We start from the raw sequence: 22,017 nt of genomic DNA, 5'->3' as shown, positions 1-22,017 counted from the left end.
TGTTTTCCAAAGAGGCTGCACCACTTTACATTCCCATCAGCAATATCTGAAGGTTCCAATTTCTCTGCATCCTTACTAACTCTTGTTATTGTCTGTCTTCTTTATTTTACCTATCCTAGTAGATGTGAAAAGGTATCTCATTGCAGTTCTGTTGGATTTTTAAATATACAGCTGTACATGGGCATACGTGTACAGAAAAATGTTTTGAAGGACAGATGAGGTAGATTGTCTCTATGCCCATGAGAATGAAAACTCCAGGAGGGCAGAGATCTTGGTCTGCTTTGTTCACTGAGGTATCTCAAGTACCTACAACAGTGCCTGGCACACTGCAGGCCCTAAATAAATATTTGCTGGATACGTACATATATTTCCTAATTTTTCCATAATAAAACTGCTTTTGAAAACTTTTCAAGTTCTTTTCAAATTTAAAAATGCATGAAAGTGTAAGCTGTCCATCTTGCCTAGTTATTCAAAGTACAGTATTTTGAAATAAGGAGATTCTCTTGGTATTGAGCAGTAAAAATCAAACTTACTCAACTTTTTTGGTATTCTCTGAAATCTTTAGAAGGTTAAGCTATCTGCTTATAAAAGAAATGTTAATGACAGACCTTTTCCCACTGGGAATACAAATAGTGAAGGACCCTTAAAATACATTTGGTACTTCCTGAGCTCCAAGTTCTCTTTCTTTTGTGTTCCATCTCCAGACTAGGACCAGCCACCAAACAGGATCTATCAGTTTGGCCTTCAGCTCTGTTTGCAGGAAATAAGATGCCACTTTTTAAATGTCTGACAAATACACAGATTTATAAAGCTTATTTTTAAAGAAGATAGCTTGGGTCACATTTATTTACTTATTTGTTGAACTATTTCAAGTCTCACTCCAAAAGCACCATGCACCATTCTTCAAAGCCAGTCAGCTGGAAAAGTGTGGGAAAGCTAGTAAGCAAAAACAGGAAGACAGTCTGCTCAACAGGGAGAGGCCAGACATTCATTACCTGTTTCACTTGTAGCCCATGACTCCAAATCCTTTCCAGGAGGTCACAAAGGCTGGCAATCAAGGTGTTCTCTTCCACCCCTGTGATGTTCACCTCCCCGTGCCCTAGCTCCACAGCCTCTCGGCCCATCTTCTCCACCAGCATCCTCTTGGTCTATAAGAAATCAGTCGGTAAGATTAGACACCCACAGTTAGCCAGATCACATTCAACTAGAGAGGGTTGTGGCCAACTGCCCAGCATATCTGCTGGGCTGGGAGTAAGACCCACAGATAAAGAGTGTATTTATTCTCCACCACTGAGGTCAGGTTATAGTAGAGGGCCTTCTTCAAAGAAGATAAAAACACAGAAATCACTATTTGACCCTGGGCAAGTGATTTCATCACTCTAGATTCAGTTTTTACATTTATGAGATGAAGAGTTGAATAAAACCCTTTGGTCATGCTCATCTCTGATATTCTCTGATTCTGACTGCTTAACTGACCCTATTAAACAAACGTTTCAGCATTTAATCCTAGAAATATATCTAAGGTATCCATCAAGGGAATGAAAAGTTGAGGAGGAATAATTTACTTTTAGGTAAAATTTTTCATGTGCTCATTGTAAAACAAAAACAAAAAACCACACTGAATAATGATAATTGCAGCTTTGTGCCAGGCACTGTACTAAGTATTACATTATCTCATTTAAGCCTAATAACTCTATGAGAAGTATTACTATTTTTCACAATTTACTGATAAGGAAATTGAGGTCAGAGAACTTAAGTAACTTGCCCAAATTCACACAGCAAAGAAGCAGCAAATCTGGTCTTTGAACCTAAAGCTGCCTGAATATTGAATCCAAGTTCTTAAGGAAGATTTAATCATGTTATAAATTTGTGACATATAAAAATCTAGGGGCTTCCCTGGTGGTGCAGTGGTTAAGAATCCGCCTGCCAGTGCAGGGGACACGGATTCCAGCCCCAGACTGAGAAGATCCCACATGTCACGGAGAAAATAAGCCTGTGCGCCACAACTACTGAGCCTGCGCTCAAGAGCCCACAAGCCACAACTACTGAGCCCACGTGACACAACTACCGAAGCCCATGTGCCTAGAGCCCGTGCTCCGCAACAAGAGAAGCTACCACAATGAGAAGCCTGCGCACCGCGACGATGAACAGCTCCCACTCGCCGCAACTAGAGAAAGCCCGCGCGCAGCAACGAAGACCCAACACAGCCAAAAATAAAAATCAATAAAATAAATTTATTAAAAAAAAAAAGAATCTAAAGAGCAAGGAAAAATATCACCCCTACCCTGCAGAAGCAACAACTCTTAACACTTTGGCATATTTCTTTCCAGTGTTACTATTTTTAATTTTTTATTGTGAAATATATCTCATATACAGACACATATATGTGTGTATGTGAGTGTATACTATTAGACTATCATAACCATCAACGAGATTAAGAAAAAAATATTGCCCATCTATACCTTTGAAGAATCCCATGTGCCTTCTCCAATCACCTTTCCCACTCTAGAAGTGATCACTGTTCTGACTTACACGGTAAAACTACAGAAATGCAAGGAAATGATTAACACCTATATTTTGTATCCCTAAACAATGTAGTTTAGTTTTGCCAGTATGGTTTTTTTGTTGTTATTTTCTTTTTAAAATTTATTTATTTTATTTATTTATTTTTGGCTGCATTGGGTCTTTGTTGCTGTGTGCAGGCTTTCCTAGTTGTGGCAAGCGGGGGCCACTCTTCGTTGCAGTGTGCAGGCTTCTCATTGCACTGGCTTTTCTTGTTGCGGAGCGCGGGCTCTAGGCTCTCGGGCTTCAGCAGTTGTGGCACACGGGCTCAGCAGTTGTGGCTCGTGGGCTCTAGAGCGCAGGCACAGTAATTGTGGTGCATGGGCTTAGTTGCTCCACGGCATGTGGGATCTCCCCGGACCGGGGCTCGAACCCGCGTCCCCTGCATTGGCAGGCAGATTCTTAACCACTGCGCCACCAGGGAAGCCCCTTTTGTTATTTTCTTTTTCACTTAACTTTATGTTTGTGAAATTCATACACACTGATCAATATATCTGTTGTCGATTTCCACGCTGTATAGCATTCCACTGTATAAATATACTGCAATTTATTATTTATTCTCCTACTGATTGGCATTTGGGTTGTTTCCGGTTTGGGACTATTACAAAGAATTCTGCTGTAAACGTCTCGTACATATCTCCTGGGTCATGCTGCAAAGGTTTCTCTAGGGAGTATACCTAGGAGAAGAATACTGGATAATAAATGCTATGCTGTTTTGCAAAGCAATCATACCAATTTACATTTCCAACAGTATCAGAGTTCCCTGTTGCTCCACATGCTAGCCAACAGTTGATAGCGTTAGGCTATTCTTCAATTCTAACATGTACACTTTTCCACATAACAACAAATCTGAAATTAGGATATATTTCACCATCATTGTTGACCAGGCAGTAGACATAAGAAAGCTGTCACTGCCAGAGCATGCATCTCAAAACTTGAAAATGAATGCAAGGGGCATGGAAAACAAATCCCAGAGACAAGAGACAAGCCCTCTTTCAAAAAAGGCAGCATCACCAATGTTCTTGATGGGAGAAAAGACAACATTATTGGGAAAAATCATGGATATCAACGACTTAGAATGAACTGATGAAGTTTTTAAGATGCCTGAATTCAAAATATCAGTATTGGTATATCAACCTAACTTGTAACAGTAATAATTTTTTCTTCAAGAGAAAGTATATTTGATTTCATCCCATAAATGAGCATCACTTAGAAACTGAAATGCAGGAAAATCTTTTTTTTCCATTGATGAATAAACAGGATGTAGTAGGGGCCAAGTTAGTTCAACTGTCCTAAAAAGCACAGTATACTGACTTGGTTGAAAGGCTATATTTTTATTAGAAATTTAAGTTCTGAACTAAAATATTAAAAGTTAAGAATGACTATCTTGGGACTTCCCTGGCGGCACAGTGGTTAAGAATCCCTCTGCCAATGCAGGGGACATAGGTTTGATCCCTGGTCCCAGAAGATCCCACATGCCGCAGAGCAACTAAGCCTGTGCGCCACAACTACTGAGCCTGCGCTCTAAAGCCCGCAAGCCACAACTACTGAGCCCACGCGCCACAACTACTGAAGCCTGCGCACCTAGAGCCTGTGCTCTGCAACAAGAGAAGCCACCGCAATGAGAAGCCCGTACACTGCAACAAAGAGTAGCCCCCACTCACTGCAACCAGAGAAAGCTCATCGCAGCAACGAAGACCCAAGGCAACCAAAAATAAAAATAATAATTTTAAAAATAAAAGAAAGCAGATCTCTACAAATCTGTTATTAAAAAAAAAAAAGAATGACTGTCTTTTGATCCAGCAATCCCACTTCTGAGTATATATCCGAAAGAACTGAAATTAGGATCTCAAAGAAATATCTGCATCCCCATGTTCATTGCAGCATTATTCATGAAAGCCTAGATATAGAAACTACCCAAGTATCTACCAATAGATGAATGGCTAAACAATATGTGGTATATACATAACATATGATGGAGTATTATTCAGCCTTTAAAAAGCCTTAAAAAAGAAGGAAATCCTGCCATTTGCAGTAACATGGATGAACCTGGACGACATTATGCTAAGTGAAATAAGCCAAACAGGACAAATACTACATGATTCCACTTATATAAGGTATCTGAAATAGTCAAACAAATTCATAGAAGCAGAGAATAGAATGGTGGTTGCTAGGGGCTGTGGGGAGGGAAAAATAGAATTGTTGCTCAAGAGGTATGAAGTTTCGGTATTCATAGGTAAGAAGAATAAGCTCTGGAGATCTGCTGTACAACATAGCACCTATAATAATACAATATTGTGCCATTTAAAATGTTAAGAGGACAGATCTCATGTTGTGCTCTTACCCCCAAAACAAACAAAAAACGCAAAAGAATATAAGGAAATTTTTGGAAGTGACAGATATGTCTACCTTGATTGGTGGTAACAGTATCACCAGTGTATGCATATGTCCAAACTCATCAAGATGTATACATTATATGTGTGCAATTTTTTGTATATCAATTATACCTTAATAAAGCTTTAAAAAATTACTCTTCTTGTAGAATGGAAAAAAAACATGCCAACAGCAAGCTTAAACTGAATAATACACCTTCATCTGGCACACAGTAGGCACTCAGCGAATTCTTGTTTCTAGACACGAGATCAGTGCTATCAGATTAAATCAGAGAGGCAAAAACATTTGCATACGTGTAAGACTAATCTGTTGAAGACAATACAACTACATTACTTACTTAAGATACTACTTACTTAAAATTAATGATTTTAAGTAACATAAGATGTCTAAAATTAAAAACTACATCTGTCTCTCAGTTTTAAAGAATACATATTAAGTTTTTATCAAGCAAAGTGTGCTTGCTCTCAATTAATGGTATATTTTATTTAAAACAAATACACCTAATTCCAAGTTAAAAGGATCTTAACATTAGTACTATCCCATTATATTAACAATGTTTTCAAAATCAAGAAAAGAGTGGTCAGAGCTAGGCCCTGGTCTCATCTTGGCTGCCAAGGAAAATACACATTCAGAAGTGTCCACAGCTCACCTTGTTGCGGCATTCCTTCAGCAGACCCTCCACAAACTTCCAGTTGGTTTGGGCAATCACTGACGGGGAAAGGTTGGATAGTTTGGGCTGGCGGATGGTGCTGCCCATATTCCTGGCTTCCTGGATGTACTTCTAAAGCAAACGGAAAAATCAAAGACTCTTAGTGCCCATGCACACAGACCACAGGCAACCAGTACTGATGGGGCCTGAAGAGGGCACTATCACCCCGCACTTTCTTACTGCCTCTTTCCTAGGCTCAGGGCAAAGTTTAAAATGCAGTGCTTGTATCGTAGGGAAAACTGAGAAAATATGATGAATTAATTCTGTTTTTTCTAATGTAAAGCCCTCTTGGCTTTAATGATACAAGAGGTAAAAAACATATGGCTGCAACATGTATGAGTGTGCAAACTCCTATGAGTAGGCAAACCAACTCAAATCTCAGCGTACTATTGAGGAAAATCATTTTCCCCACCAAGTTTGGAGGAATTTAATTCCTCTGCTCATATCAAAGATATCCATCCTTGCTAAATTAGGGCCTAAAGAACACGTGTGTACACTCAAAACAACAACTGCATTTTCTGATTTTCTACAGTTTGCTGGTGATTCCCCATATGCTGTCTGCTTTAACATATAACCAAATCAATGCAGTAAATTGCACACTGACATCCTCTCAGTATCCCAGGTTCACAACCAACATTTTTACTCCCAACTTCTTTCTTTCCCCATATTTATTCCAGTAGTACAATTCTGTCCATTCTATCTTCTGGCCCCTCAATCTGCCCCTACTACCAGCCCCTAAGATTAGGCTTCAATTACTATCACCTGCACTACTGCTACCTGCTCCTAACTTGCTAGCTACCTCCAGTACCTCTTGCCTGCCAAATATTCTGCCCACAGCCTCCTTCACACAACCACCACCAAACTTTGGATCCTGCCATCTCCTTTACTTGCAATACTCATCTTTGTCCCTAACAATCCTATCATCCTCAAGACTTAAACAGATGCTGGTTCCTCCAAACAGTCTTGTTTGAGATTACCCCAGACAGAACTGACCTCTGCTTTCTCTAATCAGTGATCAAACACTGGCGTGCCTCTCATATGGCCCTTTCATATGGCCTTTGCTCCCTTAATAAACTGGTATTCCCTGAGGACAAGGCTACCTCTTAATCATCTTTATATTTCAAAGTGTTTACTATAGTGATTTTGACCAAGAAAACGTACTCAATAAACACTGCTGAAAGAAATAATATGGAGGTGAGGTGGAAGACCCAGGGGAGACTTTTAAAGTAACACCTACACCCAACACCCATTAGGCCACCCTCACAAAAACGCCAAGTACAATTGTACCCTATAAACCAGCAGTTAAAAATTCATAACCATATTTTGCAATATTAATTTATTCCTTTAAAAAACAGCAAAGGCAAAATATTTTCCCATTCATTGAGATGCCAGACACATATGAAAACAACATGCTTTACTGGATTTCATCGTATAAAATGCAAACTGCAGGGTCTTTTCTCAAAGAGAAGTTTCTGAAATAGGTTTCTGAAGGTGAAGCTCCATTTTCACAAGTTCTCTGCAACTCAGTAAGGCAGGGTCTCCAACCTGAAGTTTATAATAGAAACTTTACTGGGAACAAGTTACAGTGGAGCTGAGAAACTCAGCTTACAAGCAATAAGGACTCAGGTCAATTCAAGAATCCTCAATCTGCACGCACCTGATAATAATATTCTTTTGCTCCTCTGAGAAAAAAAAGTCAAGATTACCTGTTTTAAATTAAGATAAAGAAAAAAATAGGAAAAAAGGCTCCTCCTCCCCAGGTTCAGAGAGTCACAGCATTAACCCAAGTTCAGCTTTTCCTCTTTCTCACTCTAACAAAATTAACTTCTTTACCACCATACCACACACACACACACACAAAAGCCTCAAAAATTTTAAAGGGATTTTTCCCAAGTTTTAGAATCTTATCTTCTGAGGTTCCTGTCAGCCCTCCCACTCTCCCAACCCCTGGGAGGAAGTGAGTATCATGCATGAGTGACTACTGAAAGGACAGTGAAAGGCTCTCTTCCAAGCACTGGTTATCATTCCCGAACAGAGGTACAAATCTGGTTCAGGGAGAGGACGCACATGGCTAGTGGCCCTGCTGCCCCTTGTGAAACACTGTACATCCTGAATTTGTCACAACCGAGGCCCATATCAGGGATCAGGAACTAACTTATTATTAACCCTTCTTTATGAGGAGGATATTTGAATCAGAACAGAGGCCAAGGAAATGAGAAGGAGAAGGAGGGTGTAGCATGATAACAGGGTCATTCCTTGTCATTCTCAAGGTGTCTTACCTCTCTCTGGTCATTGTCTAAACGCAGGTGTTCTGTGTGCTGCTTCTGCCGGTCTTTACGCCTCCACTGGGCAGGGGCATTCCTTTTTGTCCACCTGACAGAATCAAAGCAGACAATTAAGAATATTCCGCTAAGAGGGACTTCCCTGGTGGCGCAGTGGTTAAGAATCCGCCTGCCAATGCAGAGGACACGGGTTCGAGCCCTGGGCGGGAAGATCCCACATGCCACAGAGCAACTAAGCCTGTGCACCACAACTACTGAGCTTGCACTCTACAGCCCGCAAGCCACAACTACTGAGCCCGCGTGCCACAACTACTGAAGCCCGCACACCTAGAGCCCGAGCTCAACAAAAGAAGCCACCACAATGAGAAGCCTGCGCACCACAACGAAGAGTAGCTCCCACTTGCCACAACTAGAGAAAGCCCGTGCACAGCAACGAAGACCCAACACAGCCAAAAATAAATGAAGAAAGGAAGGAATGAAGGGAGGGAGGGAGAGAGGGAGGAAAGAAGGAAGGGAAGAAAGAAAGAATATTCTGCTAAGAAAGTAAGGTCAACTGACGGGAGAAAACTTAAAACATCTAGGGACCAATGGTGGCCATGGGAAACCACCAAGAAATCACCAGAGATAGCTCAGAAACCTTGAGAAGGGTAGCTTAAAGATCACTTGCGAGGCAAGAAAGAGATAACTCCCCAGGGACAGAGACATATCTTTTTTTTTAAATAAATTTATTTGGTTTTGGCTGCATTGGGTCTTCGTTGCTGTGCGTGGGCTTTCTCTAGTTGCATTGCTGTGCGTGGGCTTCTCACTGCGGTGGCTTCTCCTGTTGTGGAGCACCGGCTCTAGGCGAGCGGGCTCAGTGGCCATGGCTCACGGGCCTAGTTGCTCCGTGGCACGTGGGATCTTCCCAGACCAGCGCTCGAACCCGTGTCCCCTGCATTGGCATGCAGATTCTTAACCACTGCGCCACCAAGTCCCAAGAGACATATCTCTCTTGAAACACCTACAAAAACTTCACTTGCAGATCCAAAACTATACTCATTCAACTCTGCCTGGGCATTGATACACTCATCTCCAAAAGTAACGAAGAAGAGCAATCCTGCTAAGCTATCTACTTTCAGTTCAGTTATTTCAACCACCACTTACTAACGATACAGTGCTAGCTAGGTGTTGTACGGATTCAATAATGAGATGATTTCAACCCATCTGCAGTCCGGCCTTTTACAGGCCCTGACACATGGAGCTATCCCAATTTGCACAGTGGAGACAGGAGCCGATGATACTCTGTCACCTGTTTCCTTGTTAAAACAAGTGAACAACCTGGATAGTGTGTGTTTTCTCCATATTTGCTTTACAAATGTCAAGGTCTCCTGGAGATAACAGTCTAGGTCCAGATACCGTATAACCCTCACCACTGTGGCTAGGGAGCTGAATCAGGGAATCCCTGGGGTGACTCACTTGTTGCTGGCTGGCCCGGTGGAAAGCACATCAGACTGCAGCTTAGGGAAGAAGCCTGGTTCATACTTCCCTTGTCCAATCTTCATGTCAAGTAAATGGGGGTGAACCGCAGTATGGTCGATTTTTGCCAGTCGCAGCTCAATTGCTTTCTCTGGATGAGAATGAAAAAGTCCAATATTTTAAAAAACATACCATATTCTGGGCCATAAAACAAGTCTCAATAAATTTAAAATAAATTGAATCATACAAAGTATGTCTTGTGACCAACAATAATCAATAATACCTTAAAACTAAAAAACACACTTCAAAATAACCAAGGGGTCAAAAAGAAAATCAGCATGGTTGAGGTTAAAATGGAATGGAATGCCTTTTATTGGATGTAGATTGTGCTGTCTATTGTTAAGAGTACTTGAAACAATTCAGGTTGGTTTTCTTGAAGTAATTTGTATTTATGATTCAGAGAACTCATGTGGATGGAAATCTCTCTGGCCCTCGAAAAACATGCCATCAGCACTCAGAGTCGGTGTTGCCCACTACATGTCCTGCCTTCTGAATAGAAAAGAAGTGTTATTTAGGGAAAATTTTTTTTTTTTTTTTTTTGCGGTATGCGGGCCTCTCACTGCCCTGGCCTCTCCCGTTGCGGAACACAGGCTCCGGATGCACAGGCTCAGCGGCCATGGATCACAGGCAGAGCCGCTCCGCGGCATGTGGGATCTTCCCGGACCGGGGCACGAACCCGTGTCCGCTGCATCGGCAAGTGGACTCTCAACCACTGCGCCACCAGGTAAGCCCCGAAAATCTTTTTTTTAACATATGTGTAGATCATTTACTACTGCATAATATTTGTTCTTTGGTCCCTATAGAGATAGTTTTTCTTTAATAGCATATATTTTAGTGGTTGTTTTAAAATTATACAGAGAGCAGAAGTTCTTTATCTGAAGTGATTTAGTAGCGTAGTGAATTCGATAATTGAAAAAGTCATGTAACTTTGGGAATCCTAAAAGGATATATACATCCCTTAAACATTTTAATTTAAACCATATGACTGTATAATCACCAATCTTTTGATGAAGTGTCTGTGCATTTTCTTTGATTATGGATCCACTAATCAGGGGTCTGCACTGTTTCTCTTGCATAAATCTCACCCATAATTCATTCACTGAGTTTTCCAGTTTTTAAAGTGGAGCGAGAACTTTTAAAGGACCTTGCAAAAGAACCATAGTAGATGCTAGTTTTCCCAAGATTTTTGCACTTAAGTGATATGCCTAATTCAATTGCTGTATTTTTAGTGACTTTGCTTTTTAAAGCATTTAATTTTGTTTTCAGAGAAACAGTTCTTTTTTTCTGTCCTCATATCTTACCATTTATTTACATAATATTTGTTTAAATTATACAACCCAGTAATAAGTTCAACTAGTGCACACAAGCTTGGAAACAAATGCATAATTAGTATTTTTTAATTAATTTTTAATTGAAGTATAGTTGATGTACAATAGTATATAAGTTACAGGTGTACAAAATAGTGACTCACAATTTTTAAAGGTTATATCCCATTTATACATATTATAAAATATTGGCTATATTCCCCATGTTGTACAATGTATCCTTGTAGCTTATTTTATACATAACCTTGCATTAGTTTTTGTTTTTGTTTTTTTTGCAAAAGTAATGCAAACTCAAGGCATGCAATCAAAACAATTTTAAAGGGAATAAAATGAAATCTCCTTCCTCTCTCCTTCCTGTGGTAGCCGGAGATCAAGTTTCTTGTGCATCCCTAATGAAATAATAGTTTTTTAAAACAAATAAATAATGTGTGGACAAACAGTGCAGAGAGAATTGAATGTTTCCCTTATGTTTTTTTTTTTGGCTGTGCGGGCTTTCTCTAGTTGTGGTGAGCAGAGGCTACTCTTCGTTGCGATGTGTGGGCTTCTCATTGCGGTGGCTTCTCTTGTTGCGGAGCACGGGCTCTAGGCATGCGGGCTTCAGTAGTTGTGGCGCACGGGCTTAGTTGCTCCGCGGCATGTGGGGTCTTCCCGGACCAGGGATCGAACCCATGTCCCCTGCATTGGCAGGCGGATTCTTAACCACTGCACTACCAGGGAAGTCCCTGTTTCCCTTTCTTTTTGATCTAAAATCCTACCTTTGTGAAATAATCTCTTGATTTCTTTTCATGCCCTCCTCCTAAATACTTTTATATAATGCACTATTTTTAATGTTGTGTTGCACATGTATTAATTATAATATTCTTTAAATTATATACATTTTGATATACATATGGTATATTAAAGTAAAACTTGGAAAAAAAGCATTTCAGTCATATGGTAGAAATTTAAAATATTACAAAAGGGTGTATGTACAGTGACATGTTAAGACTTATCACTGTTTCCCGTTTCCTTGCATATACAGCATGTATACCTTTTAAAAACAACACAGATGGGAGCATACTAATCATTGTTTTATACCTTCTTTCATTTAACAGTTTATCTTGGAGATATCAGGACATAGATTGGGTTGTTTCCTAAGAACAGAGATTGCATGAGAAACATCCTTGTTCATACAATTTTCACAGAAGTGTGAGTATGCAAGGACAGTTTCTAATTCAATTTCTGATTTGCAGGAACTTCCCTGTAGTTTGTTTTAGGAGTGAACTTATCTGTAAAGTGATCCCAAGTCTAATGTCTTTCTGTGCACAGAGAGAAGTCATAAGAATGTGCTGATTATTCTCTCTTCACCACTCAGAAGTGGTTGTAATCCCAGTATGCTTTGCGTTATCTCCTTTTGTTCAAAGTAATTGCTCATTACAGCATTATGGGAGCTGTGAGAAAACCCAGAGAGTTGCCTCGAGCTGAAGTGTTTCCAGTTGATTTTGATTGGCTAAAACTCTTTGGATGCAGATGACCTTCATCTGTTTCCTATTTATTAGTTTCACCTTCTTGGAATGATGAGCACAGAGACAGGCAATGGCAAAGGAGGTACTGATTTTATCGTTTGTACTGGTGTATAGAAATGGATTTTGTGCTGTTGCTTACAGCTCTGGGAGGTCAGCATCCTAGTGTGGGTACCACGGGTTGATGGATCCCGGAGGCATGGTTTATTAGGCCATCCTTCAAGATGAGTTGTTGCTTTTTTAAAATACAAAAATGTAGGGAAAACGAAGTCCACAACTCAGACCAGAGAGGCCATAAAATTCCAAGTTTCTAGTATCTGTAAAACCAAACCATATAAATGGAAAGCAGTTTAGCCTTGAAAGAGGAGATGATTTCTCATCCCCTAAAGTGTTTTGTTTCTAAGAATAGCACACTTTCAAGTGCATCACAGGGAATTCTTCAGGGATTTCAATCTGAGGCGAATAAGGTTACCCACTCTAGCAGACATAAGTGGGCTGAGTTTCAGATACTGGATTAGACTCATCCTGAAGAGTAGGGAAAAACCAGAACTAGATGTCTGTGCTATTGAAAAGCCTGCTTTTATGGAGCAGAGGAAGCCCCTTCCTTCAGACTTCAGCATGCCCTGTTTCATGATTAGAGAGTAGATAGATGTTCCCTGACACTGTAACTAGGTACACTATAAGGAGCAAGCAGTCCAGTGTCCAGGAAGCCTCATGAGGAAGGCATTTCAGGGACTCCTTTACTCAGTGTCTGTTGGACCCCTATGAGATGTTCTTGTCTCTGAGCAGACCTGTCAGGAATGCCAGCCACGTAAAGGAGTAGCACCTGCTTTATTGACTTTCGGTAAAAGAAGCAGCTTTTTGGTTTTCACATGATTGGAAAGGCCTTGCTCCTTCCTGCCTTTTTTAAAAAAACCCAGAAATGGTGTGTGTCTATATGTGTGTGTACACTGAAACGGGGGGAGAAATTATTCAGTGTAATATTTATTCAAAATGTGTGTTTAAGTGCCAGTGTTGGGACACAGTAAGACTGGACCTTCAGCTTTAAATATCTCTTGGAGGTTTTCTCCCACACCTTTACATTCTTTTGATCATCTTAAGTTTGAATTTTAAAGTATATTCTTATCATGTCTGAGATTCTCAAGATTATTGCTCTTAGTAGATTATTTACAGGCATTCATATCTAGAAAAGAGAGGTGAAAGATACAAAAACTGAGGCCTCGCCTAGAGAATCATTAGAATTCTTCTTAATAATAATTGTTAGAATAATCATAGAGCAGGAAGATTTCAACAGAAAGATAACAATCAAAGTTGTACAGGTGCCCCATGGAACTGAGATATCTCAGAAGAGGCTGAAGATAGAACTTGCAGTGGCCTAAATTTTGTTCCTCAGTTGTTGCTTACTCTCACGTTGGAGTAAATACTTTTTCTGAAAGGCTATATAGATTATCTATTTAATCCTTGAAAGAGTTTTTTTTTTTTTGTAATTTGTGAAATATTTTTGTTGTTGCTTCAGTTGGGAGAGGGTCCTCACCAAATAGTCTTTAATATGGGAATGGCAGTGCTTTGTGGGGCACAGTGAAAAATGAGATCGACTTTCTTCTTGAACTCTTATCAGTCTGTTCCTGATTTTAGTGAATATGAAAAGCTTGCGCTCTTTTGTCCTTCTGCTAAATCAGTTGTATTTTTTTAAAAATCATTATTGATGACCAAATCTCTGAGCTCAGTTTTACCCACTGATTGTTTTACATCACTTATCTATTATCTATCAAATGCCTTAGCTTTCCCCGAAGAAGCGTGAGGCACTTCCTTAGAGTGTACTCAAAATGTTTGAGATGATGAAGTTTTAGTCATCAATTTTTATTTATTTGCATTACTAGTTAAAAAAAAAAACTATTTCCAGGTCATGCTTAGCCAGGAGCAAGGTGGTAAGCTGCTCCAAAGTTTTACTGGTGAGCACAAAGGCTGCTTTGCTAAAACCTAGTTGATATATATCAGCTTCTGCTCACTTCCTACTCATTCTTCTTCATTCTCTGGAAAGCTTTTTGTTATTTATTACTCATTTATGAACCAAGCTGGGATTTGCTTAAATGGTGGGCTGAGTTTTTAGTGCATAAAACTGTTTAGCTCCTGTGAAAACTCATTTGAAATCAGCCATTCCAGGAGGATATTACTCATATGATTTTAAAATTGATGTTCCTACTTTGTCTTTAAGTGTCTGAAACCATCATACCATTTGTAAATAGTAATGTGTTAAATCTCAATCTATTGTATTGGCTTTGCTGATGTATTTTTTACTCATTTTAAAAATAAAACAAGTCTAGAAATTGCATTCTGAAGAAAAGCTAAGCTTTGAGCACAAGCTTCTCTTCCAAGATACGCTCTCTGACCTAGAATAAGAGTTTTGAGTAATGAAAGTCAATCTTCTGGGTCTTTCAGGTTCTAGGGGAGCTTTTTATCAAAGTGTTAAAATGACACTTTCATGCTGTTACCATTCAAGAAAGGTTGCCAGGTGGAAGGCAGACTTGACTAGTGTGGAAAACCAGCCTCTGCATGCTTGAAGGTTCTTTGGGCTTGATCTTGAAGGCAAAGTTCACATCAGCTCCTTGTAGAATGCAGACATGTGAGTGGTAAATGAGGTGTTTTGACATTCATGCTGAACAGAGACTAGACCACTGTTCCTTTTCTTTTTCTTCCACTTCCCCATTCTCCTTCTACTGAAGAGAATCTACTTAACATTCTGGTTTAGTATTCGGAGCAAGGTACTATTTATGATACGTATTGTATTTCTTTTTTTCTAAATTGTATTTCTATATTAAACTTTATTACTAGCATGGACCTGTGTGTGTGGGGGTATACTTCAGCTTGTGGTCCATTGAGGTCTCTGGGTTGTCTCTCTGATACCCACAAGGGAATCATACTCTGAGCATACCCTTGCTGAAGTTTATCCTGTTCCTTTCTAAATGTGAAATTGTGTTGAAGATTTTAACTTACTATTTGAGAAGCAAGTACCTTGTTTTTGACTGGTTTTGTGTGTGTTTTGTTTTTGACCTAGATTACCAGAGACTGATGACTGTGGCGGAGACAATTACAGCTCTCATGTTTCCTTTCCAGTGGCAGCATGTCTATGTTCCTATTCTCCCAGCTTCTCTCCTACATTTCTTAGATGCTCCTGTGCCATACCTGATGGGCTTGCATTCCAATGGCCTGGATGACCGGTCAAAACTGGAGCTGCCTCAAGAGGTAAGAAAAACGTGGAGCTTGGGTGCTGGTGCCTGTGGCCCTGATACAGGATTTGGGAGAGAAGGGCTTTGGGATGAGCCCAGGGTGGTATCACCAAGTTTATTTTCTTTTATTTTGGGGAACACAAACAACTTTCCAGGAAAAAAGTAAAAACAATGAACATTTAGCTCAATTTATATAATTCCAGAAACACCTGTTTCCTCTATCACCTGACATACTTTTATAATAATCTCTGTTTATACTATTGTGAACTGCCTTTTTCAAACATGATATTTTACATATTTTTAAGAAAATCTTTTTATTATGTAAAAGTTAAACTTACACAGAAGAGTAGCATAGTGAATCTCAGTGTTTTCAATACTTAGCTTTAACAGTTATCATACATTTAAATTGTATTTTATTTCTGTACTTTCTACCCCCTATTTTTTAAAGAAATTCCACATAATATAGTTTTATAACTGCTTTAGTAGCCAGACATGTATTAATAAATCAGTGGTTTTGTTTTATAGGCCACAGTTACTCTGTAAAAGTTGACCTGATCATAGTGATTCTTGTAGTACTGAATGTAGCTTTGAAAACTTTCCTTGCTCAAGATAAGGCCTTGAGAGAATGCTTCTCCTCCCTTGCTGTGAGGATGGCCTGCTCCTCTTTCCTATTGTTTCAAATACTAAAATAATTGATTAAAAAAATATATTTGTTTATTTACTACTCCATTCTAAAATAGATTTAAAGCATCATTAGAAATAAGATTGTCTTGGTTTTTATTTTCCTAGAATTACCAAGAGGACTGGTCTACCTCTTTTGGTCATTTTGTGGCTTGTATGAAACTAGCTGGGGGAAGGCCTTTCCTACTCTGAATTTCGTAGTCAACAGCAAGGCCTGGGAAGAAGACTTTGGACTATGCACACACTGGTATCAACATGACTCCGTCTCATCCTTCCACCAATGATTTTTGGGGGGAAGATTTTTATGTATAGCTGAGAATATGAGTAAGAGGACCTCCAAAGAAGAGACCGTTCTCATAGAATTGGATCTAAGCAGCATTCACATTGTTGGGCATGTCTGGGCAGCCATCTTGATGAACATGCCTGATAATGAGATCATACCCGTAATGTTTAAGCTATAGTCAATTGCATCTCTTTTTCTCTCTCCTTTGGTTTTATTTTTATTTATTTATTTGTTTGGCTGCGTTGGGTCTTAGTTGTGGTGCGTGGGCTCAGTAGTTGCAACACGTGGGCTTTCTAGTTGTGGCGCACAGGCTCTGGAGCGTGTGGGCTCAGTAGTTGCAGCGTGCGGGCTTAGTTGCCCCGCAGCATGTAGGATCTTAGTTCCCCAACCAGGGATCGAACCCACGTCCCTTGCATTGGAAGGTGGATTCTTTTGTTCTTTTTTAAATTTATTTATTCAATTTATTTATTTTTGGCTGCATTGTGTCCTCGTTGCTGCGCGCAGGCTCCCCCCAGCTGTGGCGAGGGAGGCCCCCTCTCGCCATGGTACGCGGTCTTCCCATTGTGGTGGCTTCTCCTGTTGCGAAGCACGGGCTCTAGGTGCGCGGGCCTCAGTAGTTGTGGCTCATGGGCTCAGTAGTTGTGGCTCGTGAGCTCTAGAGCACAGGCTCGGTAGCTGTTGTGCATGGGCTTAGTTGCTCTGCAGCATGTGGGATCTTCCCGGACCAGGGCTTGAACCCGTGTCCCTTGCATTGGCAGGTGGATTCTTAACCACTGCGCCACCGGGGAAGCCCCGGAAGGTGGATTCTTAACCACTGGACCACCAAGGAAGTCCCTCGCCTTTGGTTTTAGAATCAGAGTGTCTTCCTTGTAGTTTTTTCCGTTTCTGCCTCCTTTGAATCTATAGAGCTTTGTGCTATTTGGGGTGGGACAACATTAATTAAGGAAGAAAAGATCTAAATAATGTCAACTGAAAAAATGCAGGAGGCTGCAAAAAGAACAGAGTTTATTTGGGGACTTAAGAATTGCAATTGGGGAGACACAGATTCAGTTAACCCTGAAAGAGTATTCCGAGGAAGAGAAAGAGTCAGGGGCTTATAAAGACAAAAACCACGAGGTTGTTAAAAGTTGCCCTGGTGAGAGTTGTGATCGACTCTGATGCGAGTCAAATTATTTGTCCTTAAGAAATCACAGGTTATTTTAGGGTAGGGGTCTTGTTAGTATATAGACTGTCACGAATTGTTTTAGGGTAAGGGTCTGATTAGTATCTTGAGTTTCTGGCAGGTGTTCTGGTGTTCTGTTCTTCATCAGGTCAAAAGGTCAGCTTCCATCCAGGCTGAGTCATGCAAACATCGTACTTCCTTAATGGCTTCCCGGCTCCATTTTAGAGATCTCTCTTAGAAATACTGACTCCATTTTGACTTTCCTTTCACAGTGATGGAGAAAACCATTGAGTTTTGGGGTACTGGGTTTTTATATTTATTTGTCTACTGATAAATATGCATAAAGAGTAGATATCAAAGATTAGAGAGTGGGGAGCTTTTTGTTGTTGCTTTAAATGACTGCATATTTAATATTGACACCTCCTTCTGGTAAACGTAATTATCATTTTGTAAAAGTCAAAATAAGAATAACAGTGAAAATGTTCATTGCAGCTCTATTGACAATAGTCTGGACATGGAAGCAACCTAAGTGTCCATCGACAGATGAATGGATAAAGAAGATGTGGCACATATACACAATGGAATATTACTCAGCAATAAAAAGAAACGAAACTGAGATATTTATAGTGAGGTGGATGGACCTACAGTCTGTCATACAGAGTGAAGTAAGTCAGAAAGAGAAAAATAAATACCGTATGCTAACACATATATATGGAATCTAAAAAACAAACCAAAAATATGTCATGAAGAATGTAGGGGCAAGACGGGAATAAAGACGCAGACCTACTAGAGAATGGACTTGAGGACATGGGGAGAGGGAAGGGTAAGCTGGGACGAAGTGAGAGAGTGGCATGGACATATATACACTACCAAACGTAAAACAGATAGCTAGTGGGAAGCAGCCGCATAGCACAGGGAGATCAGCTCGGTGCTTTGTGATCCCCTAGAGGGGTGGGATAGGGAGGGTGGGAGGGAGGTAGACCCAAGAGGGAGGAGATATGGGGATATATGTATATGTATAGCTGATTCACTTTGTTATAAAGCAGAAACTAAAACACCATTGTAAAGCAATCATACTCCAATAAAGATGTTTAAAAAAAAAGATTATTTTGATAATAATTGTACAGAATTAAATATATGTCAGAGAACATTAAAGGAATTCCAGAATTTCTAAGGAAAAAAAAAAGGAAATAAAGTATTTTGAGCTGAATAAAAATGAAAACACAAAATATCAAAATTTGTGGAATGTCGTTAAAATATTACTTGAAAGATTTACAGCCTATCTTAGGCCGTGAATATTACAAACAACTCAATGCCAACAAATTTGACAACAGATGAAACACACAAACTGTTAAAGCTCACTCAAGAAAACAGATAACCTGAATAGCTCTATATCTATTTTTTAAATTGAATCTGTAGTCTAAAACCTTCCTACAAAGAAAACTCCAGGCCCTGATGGCTCCACTGATGAATTCTGCTAAACATTTAAAGAAGAAATAGTATCACTTACACAAGCTCCTCCAAAAAACTAAAGGGAGTATTTCCCAACTTATTCTATGAGGCCAGCATTATCCTGATACCAAATCAGACCAAGACATTAAATGAAAACTAGGAACCAAATCCCTCATGAACACAGATGCAAAAATTCTAAACAAATTTTTAGTAAAGCGAATCCAATAATAAACAAAAGGATAATACATCATGACCAAAGAGAGTTTATCTCAGGACTGCAAGACTGGTTTACACATTCAAAAATCAATGAATATAATTCACCATTTTGATAAAACTAAAGCTAAAAACCATATAATTACCTCAATAGATGCAAAAAAGCATTTGGCAAAATACAACCACCACTTCTGATAAAAACTGTCAGCAAGCTACTAACAGAAACCAACATTCTCAACTGATAGAAAAATACCCATGAAAAACCATGTGATGGGCTTCGTGGTGGTGCAGTGGTTAAAAATCCGCCTGCCAATGCAGGGGACACGGGTTCGAGCCCTGCTCCGGGAGGATCCCACTTGCCGCGGAGCAACTAAGCCCGTGCGCCACAACTACTGAGCCTGCGCTCTAGAGCCCGCGAGCCACAACTACTGAAGCCCGCACGCCTAGAGCCCGTGCTCCACGACAAGAGAAGCCACTGTAATGAGAAGCCCGTGCACCTCAACAAAGAGTAGCCCCCTCTTGCCGCAACTAGAAAAAGCCCACGTGCAGCAACAAAGACTCAACTCAGCCCAAAATTAATTAATTAATTAATTAAAAGAAAAAAACATAGTAATAACACCATACTTAGTGGTGAATGCTTTCCCCTTAAGATCAGAAATAAGACAAGCATGCCATATTCTATTTGACATTGCACTAGAGGTTCTAGCCAGTGCAATAAGGCAAGAAAAAGAAAAGATATCAAGACTGGAAAGGAAAAAGTAAAACTATCATTATTTGCAGGCAATAAGACTGTCTACATAAAAAATCTGAAGGAATATACAAAAAGCTACTAGTTTAGGAGGGTTGTAGGACACAGATCAATATACAAAACTCTATTATATTTCTATATATTAGCAATGAACAATCAGAAATTGAAACTTTAAAATACCATTTACAATAGCACTAAACATATGAAATACTTAGGAATAAATCTGACAAAAGATATGTAAAACCTGTTCACTGAAAACTATATAACACTGCTGAGAGAAATTAAAGACCTGAATAAATGGAGAGATATGCCATGTTCATGTATCAGAAGACTGAATAATGTTAAAATGTCAATTCTCCCTAAATTGGGCTATAGATTCAAGGCAATCCAAATGAAAATTTCAGGTTATTTGTAGATTGGCAAGCTGATTCTAAATACATATGAAATAAAAAGGACCTACAATAGCCAAAACAACTTTGAAAATAAGAACAAAGTTGAAAGACTAACACTACCTGACTTCAAGATTTAATATAAAGCTACAGTAATCAAGACAGTGTGGTATTGGTGTAAATGTAGACTAACACATCAATGAAACAGAACAAAGAATCCAGAAACAGACTCACACATATACAGATCACTAATATTTTGACAAAGGTGAAAAGACAATTTATCAGAGAGAGGATAATCTTTTCAACATATGATTCTGGAACAACTGGATATCCATCCAGAAAAAATAAACCTGGACCCTTAGCTTACACCATTTACCAAAATCAACTTGAAATGGATCATAGACTTAAATGTAAAGCCTAAGACTAAAAACTTCTAGAAGGATATGTATAGAAAAAAAAAACTATGTTACCTTGGTTAGGCAAAATTTTCTTAAATACAACACTAAAAGCATAATCCATTAAAAAAAACCCTGATAAACAGACTTCATCAAAATTAAGAACTGTTCTTTGAAGGACACCATTAAGAGAGCAAAAAGACAAGCCACAGAACAGGGAAATATCTGCAAATCATATATCTGATAAAGGACCTGTATCCAGAATATATAAAGAACTTCCAAAACTCAGTAATAACAAAACAACACAATAAAAAAAAATGGGCAAAAGATTTAAACAGGCACTTCACCATAGAAGACCTGTGGATGGCAAATAAGCAAATGAAAAAATGTTCAACATTACTAGTCATCAAGCACATGCAAATCAAAACCACAATGAGATACCACTACATAGCTATTAGATGGCTAAAACTGAAAAGACTGAGCATAGTAAATGTTAACAACAATGTGGAAGAACTATAACTCTCATACACTGCTAGTGAGAATGTAAAATACACACCTACTTTGAAAGACAATTTGGCAATTTCTTTAAAAAGTCAACATACGAATATCATATGGTGCAGTCATTCTACTCCTAGGTATGTATGCAAGGGAAAAGAAAACATATGTCTATACAAAAACTTACATACAAATGTTCATAGCTCTAATGCCCACCAACAGGTAAACAAACAAATTGTAGTAATATTCATACAGTGGAATACTACTCAGCAATAAAAGGAACATGAATGAATCTCAATATAATTATGCTGAGTAAAAGAAGACAGACTAAAATAAAGAATGCATACTGGGGCTTCCCTGGTGGCGCAGTGGTTAAGAATCTGCCTGCCAATGCAGGGGATACGGGTTCAAGCCCTGGTCCGGGAAGATCCCACATGCCGCGAAGCAACTACAGAGCCTGTGCTCTAGAGCCTGTGAGCCACAACTACTGAGCCTGCGCACCACAACTACTGAAGCCCACACGCCTAGAGCCCGTGCTCCACAACAAGAGAAACCACAGCAATGAGAAGCCCGTGCACCACAACAAAGAGTAGGCCCCCTCACCGCAACTAAAGAAAGCCGGTGCGCAGCAACAAAGACCCAACACAGCCAAAAAAAGAAAAAGAAAAAAGGAATACAGGGCT

At 39.5% G+C, this 22,017-nt stretch overlaps 1 protein-coding gene across 5 annotated transcripts in view; it reads right to left on the bottom strand.

Annotated features, from left to right (window-relative positions):
* Positions 1-22,017, bottom strand: part of DENND5A (DENN domain containing 5A) — a 106,593-nt gene that overhangs the window by 17,213 nt on the left and 67,363 nt on the right. For 3 of the 5 annotated variants that reach the window (XM_049712929.1, XM_049712930.1, XM_049712933.1), the window contains 4 exons: positions 9,403-9,553; positions 7,945-8,038; positions 5,606-5,737; positions 996-1,148 (listed from right to left, as the gene is read on the bottom strand). In XM_049712929.1, coding sequence (XP_049568886.1) covers positions 996-1,148; positions 5,606-5,737; positions 7,945-8,038; positions 9,403-9,553 — 530 coding nt within the window. Of the gene's footprint in view, positions 1-995; positions 1,149-5,605; positions 5,738-7,062; positions 7,211-7,944; positions 8,039-9,402; positions 9,554-17,468; positions 17,906-22,017 lie in introns of those variants that run through there. The other 2 variants (XM_049712931.1, XM_049712932.1) reach the window with 2 other exon arrangements.

This window comes from Orcinus orca, chromosome 8 (genome assembly GCF_937001465.1).
Source record: "Orcinus orca chromosome 8, mOrcOrc1.1, whole genome shotgun sequence".
Lineage (NCBI taxonomy): Eukaryota > Metazoa > Chordata > Mammalia > Artiodactyla > Delphinidae > Orcinus > Orcinus orca.
Note: the sequence above shows the minus strand (reverse complement) of the source record. Positions and strands in the feature narration are given on the sequence as shown.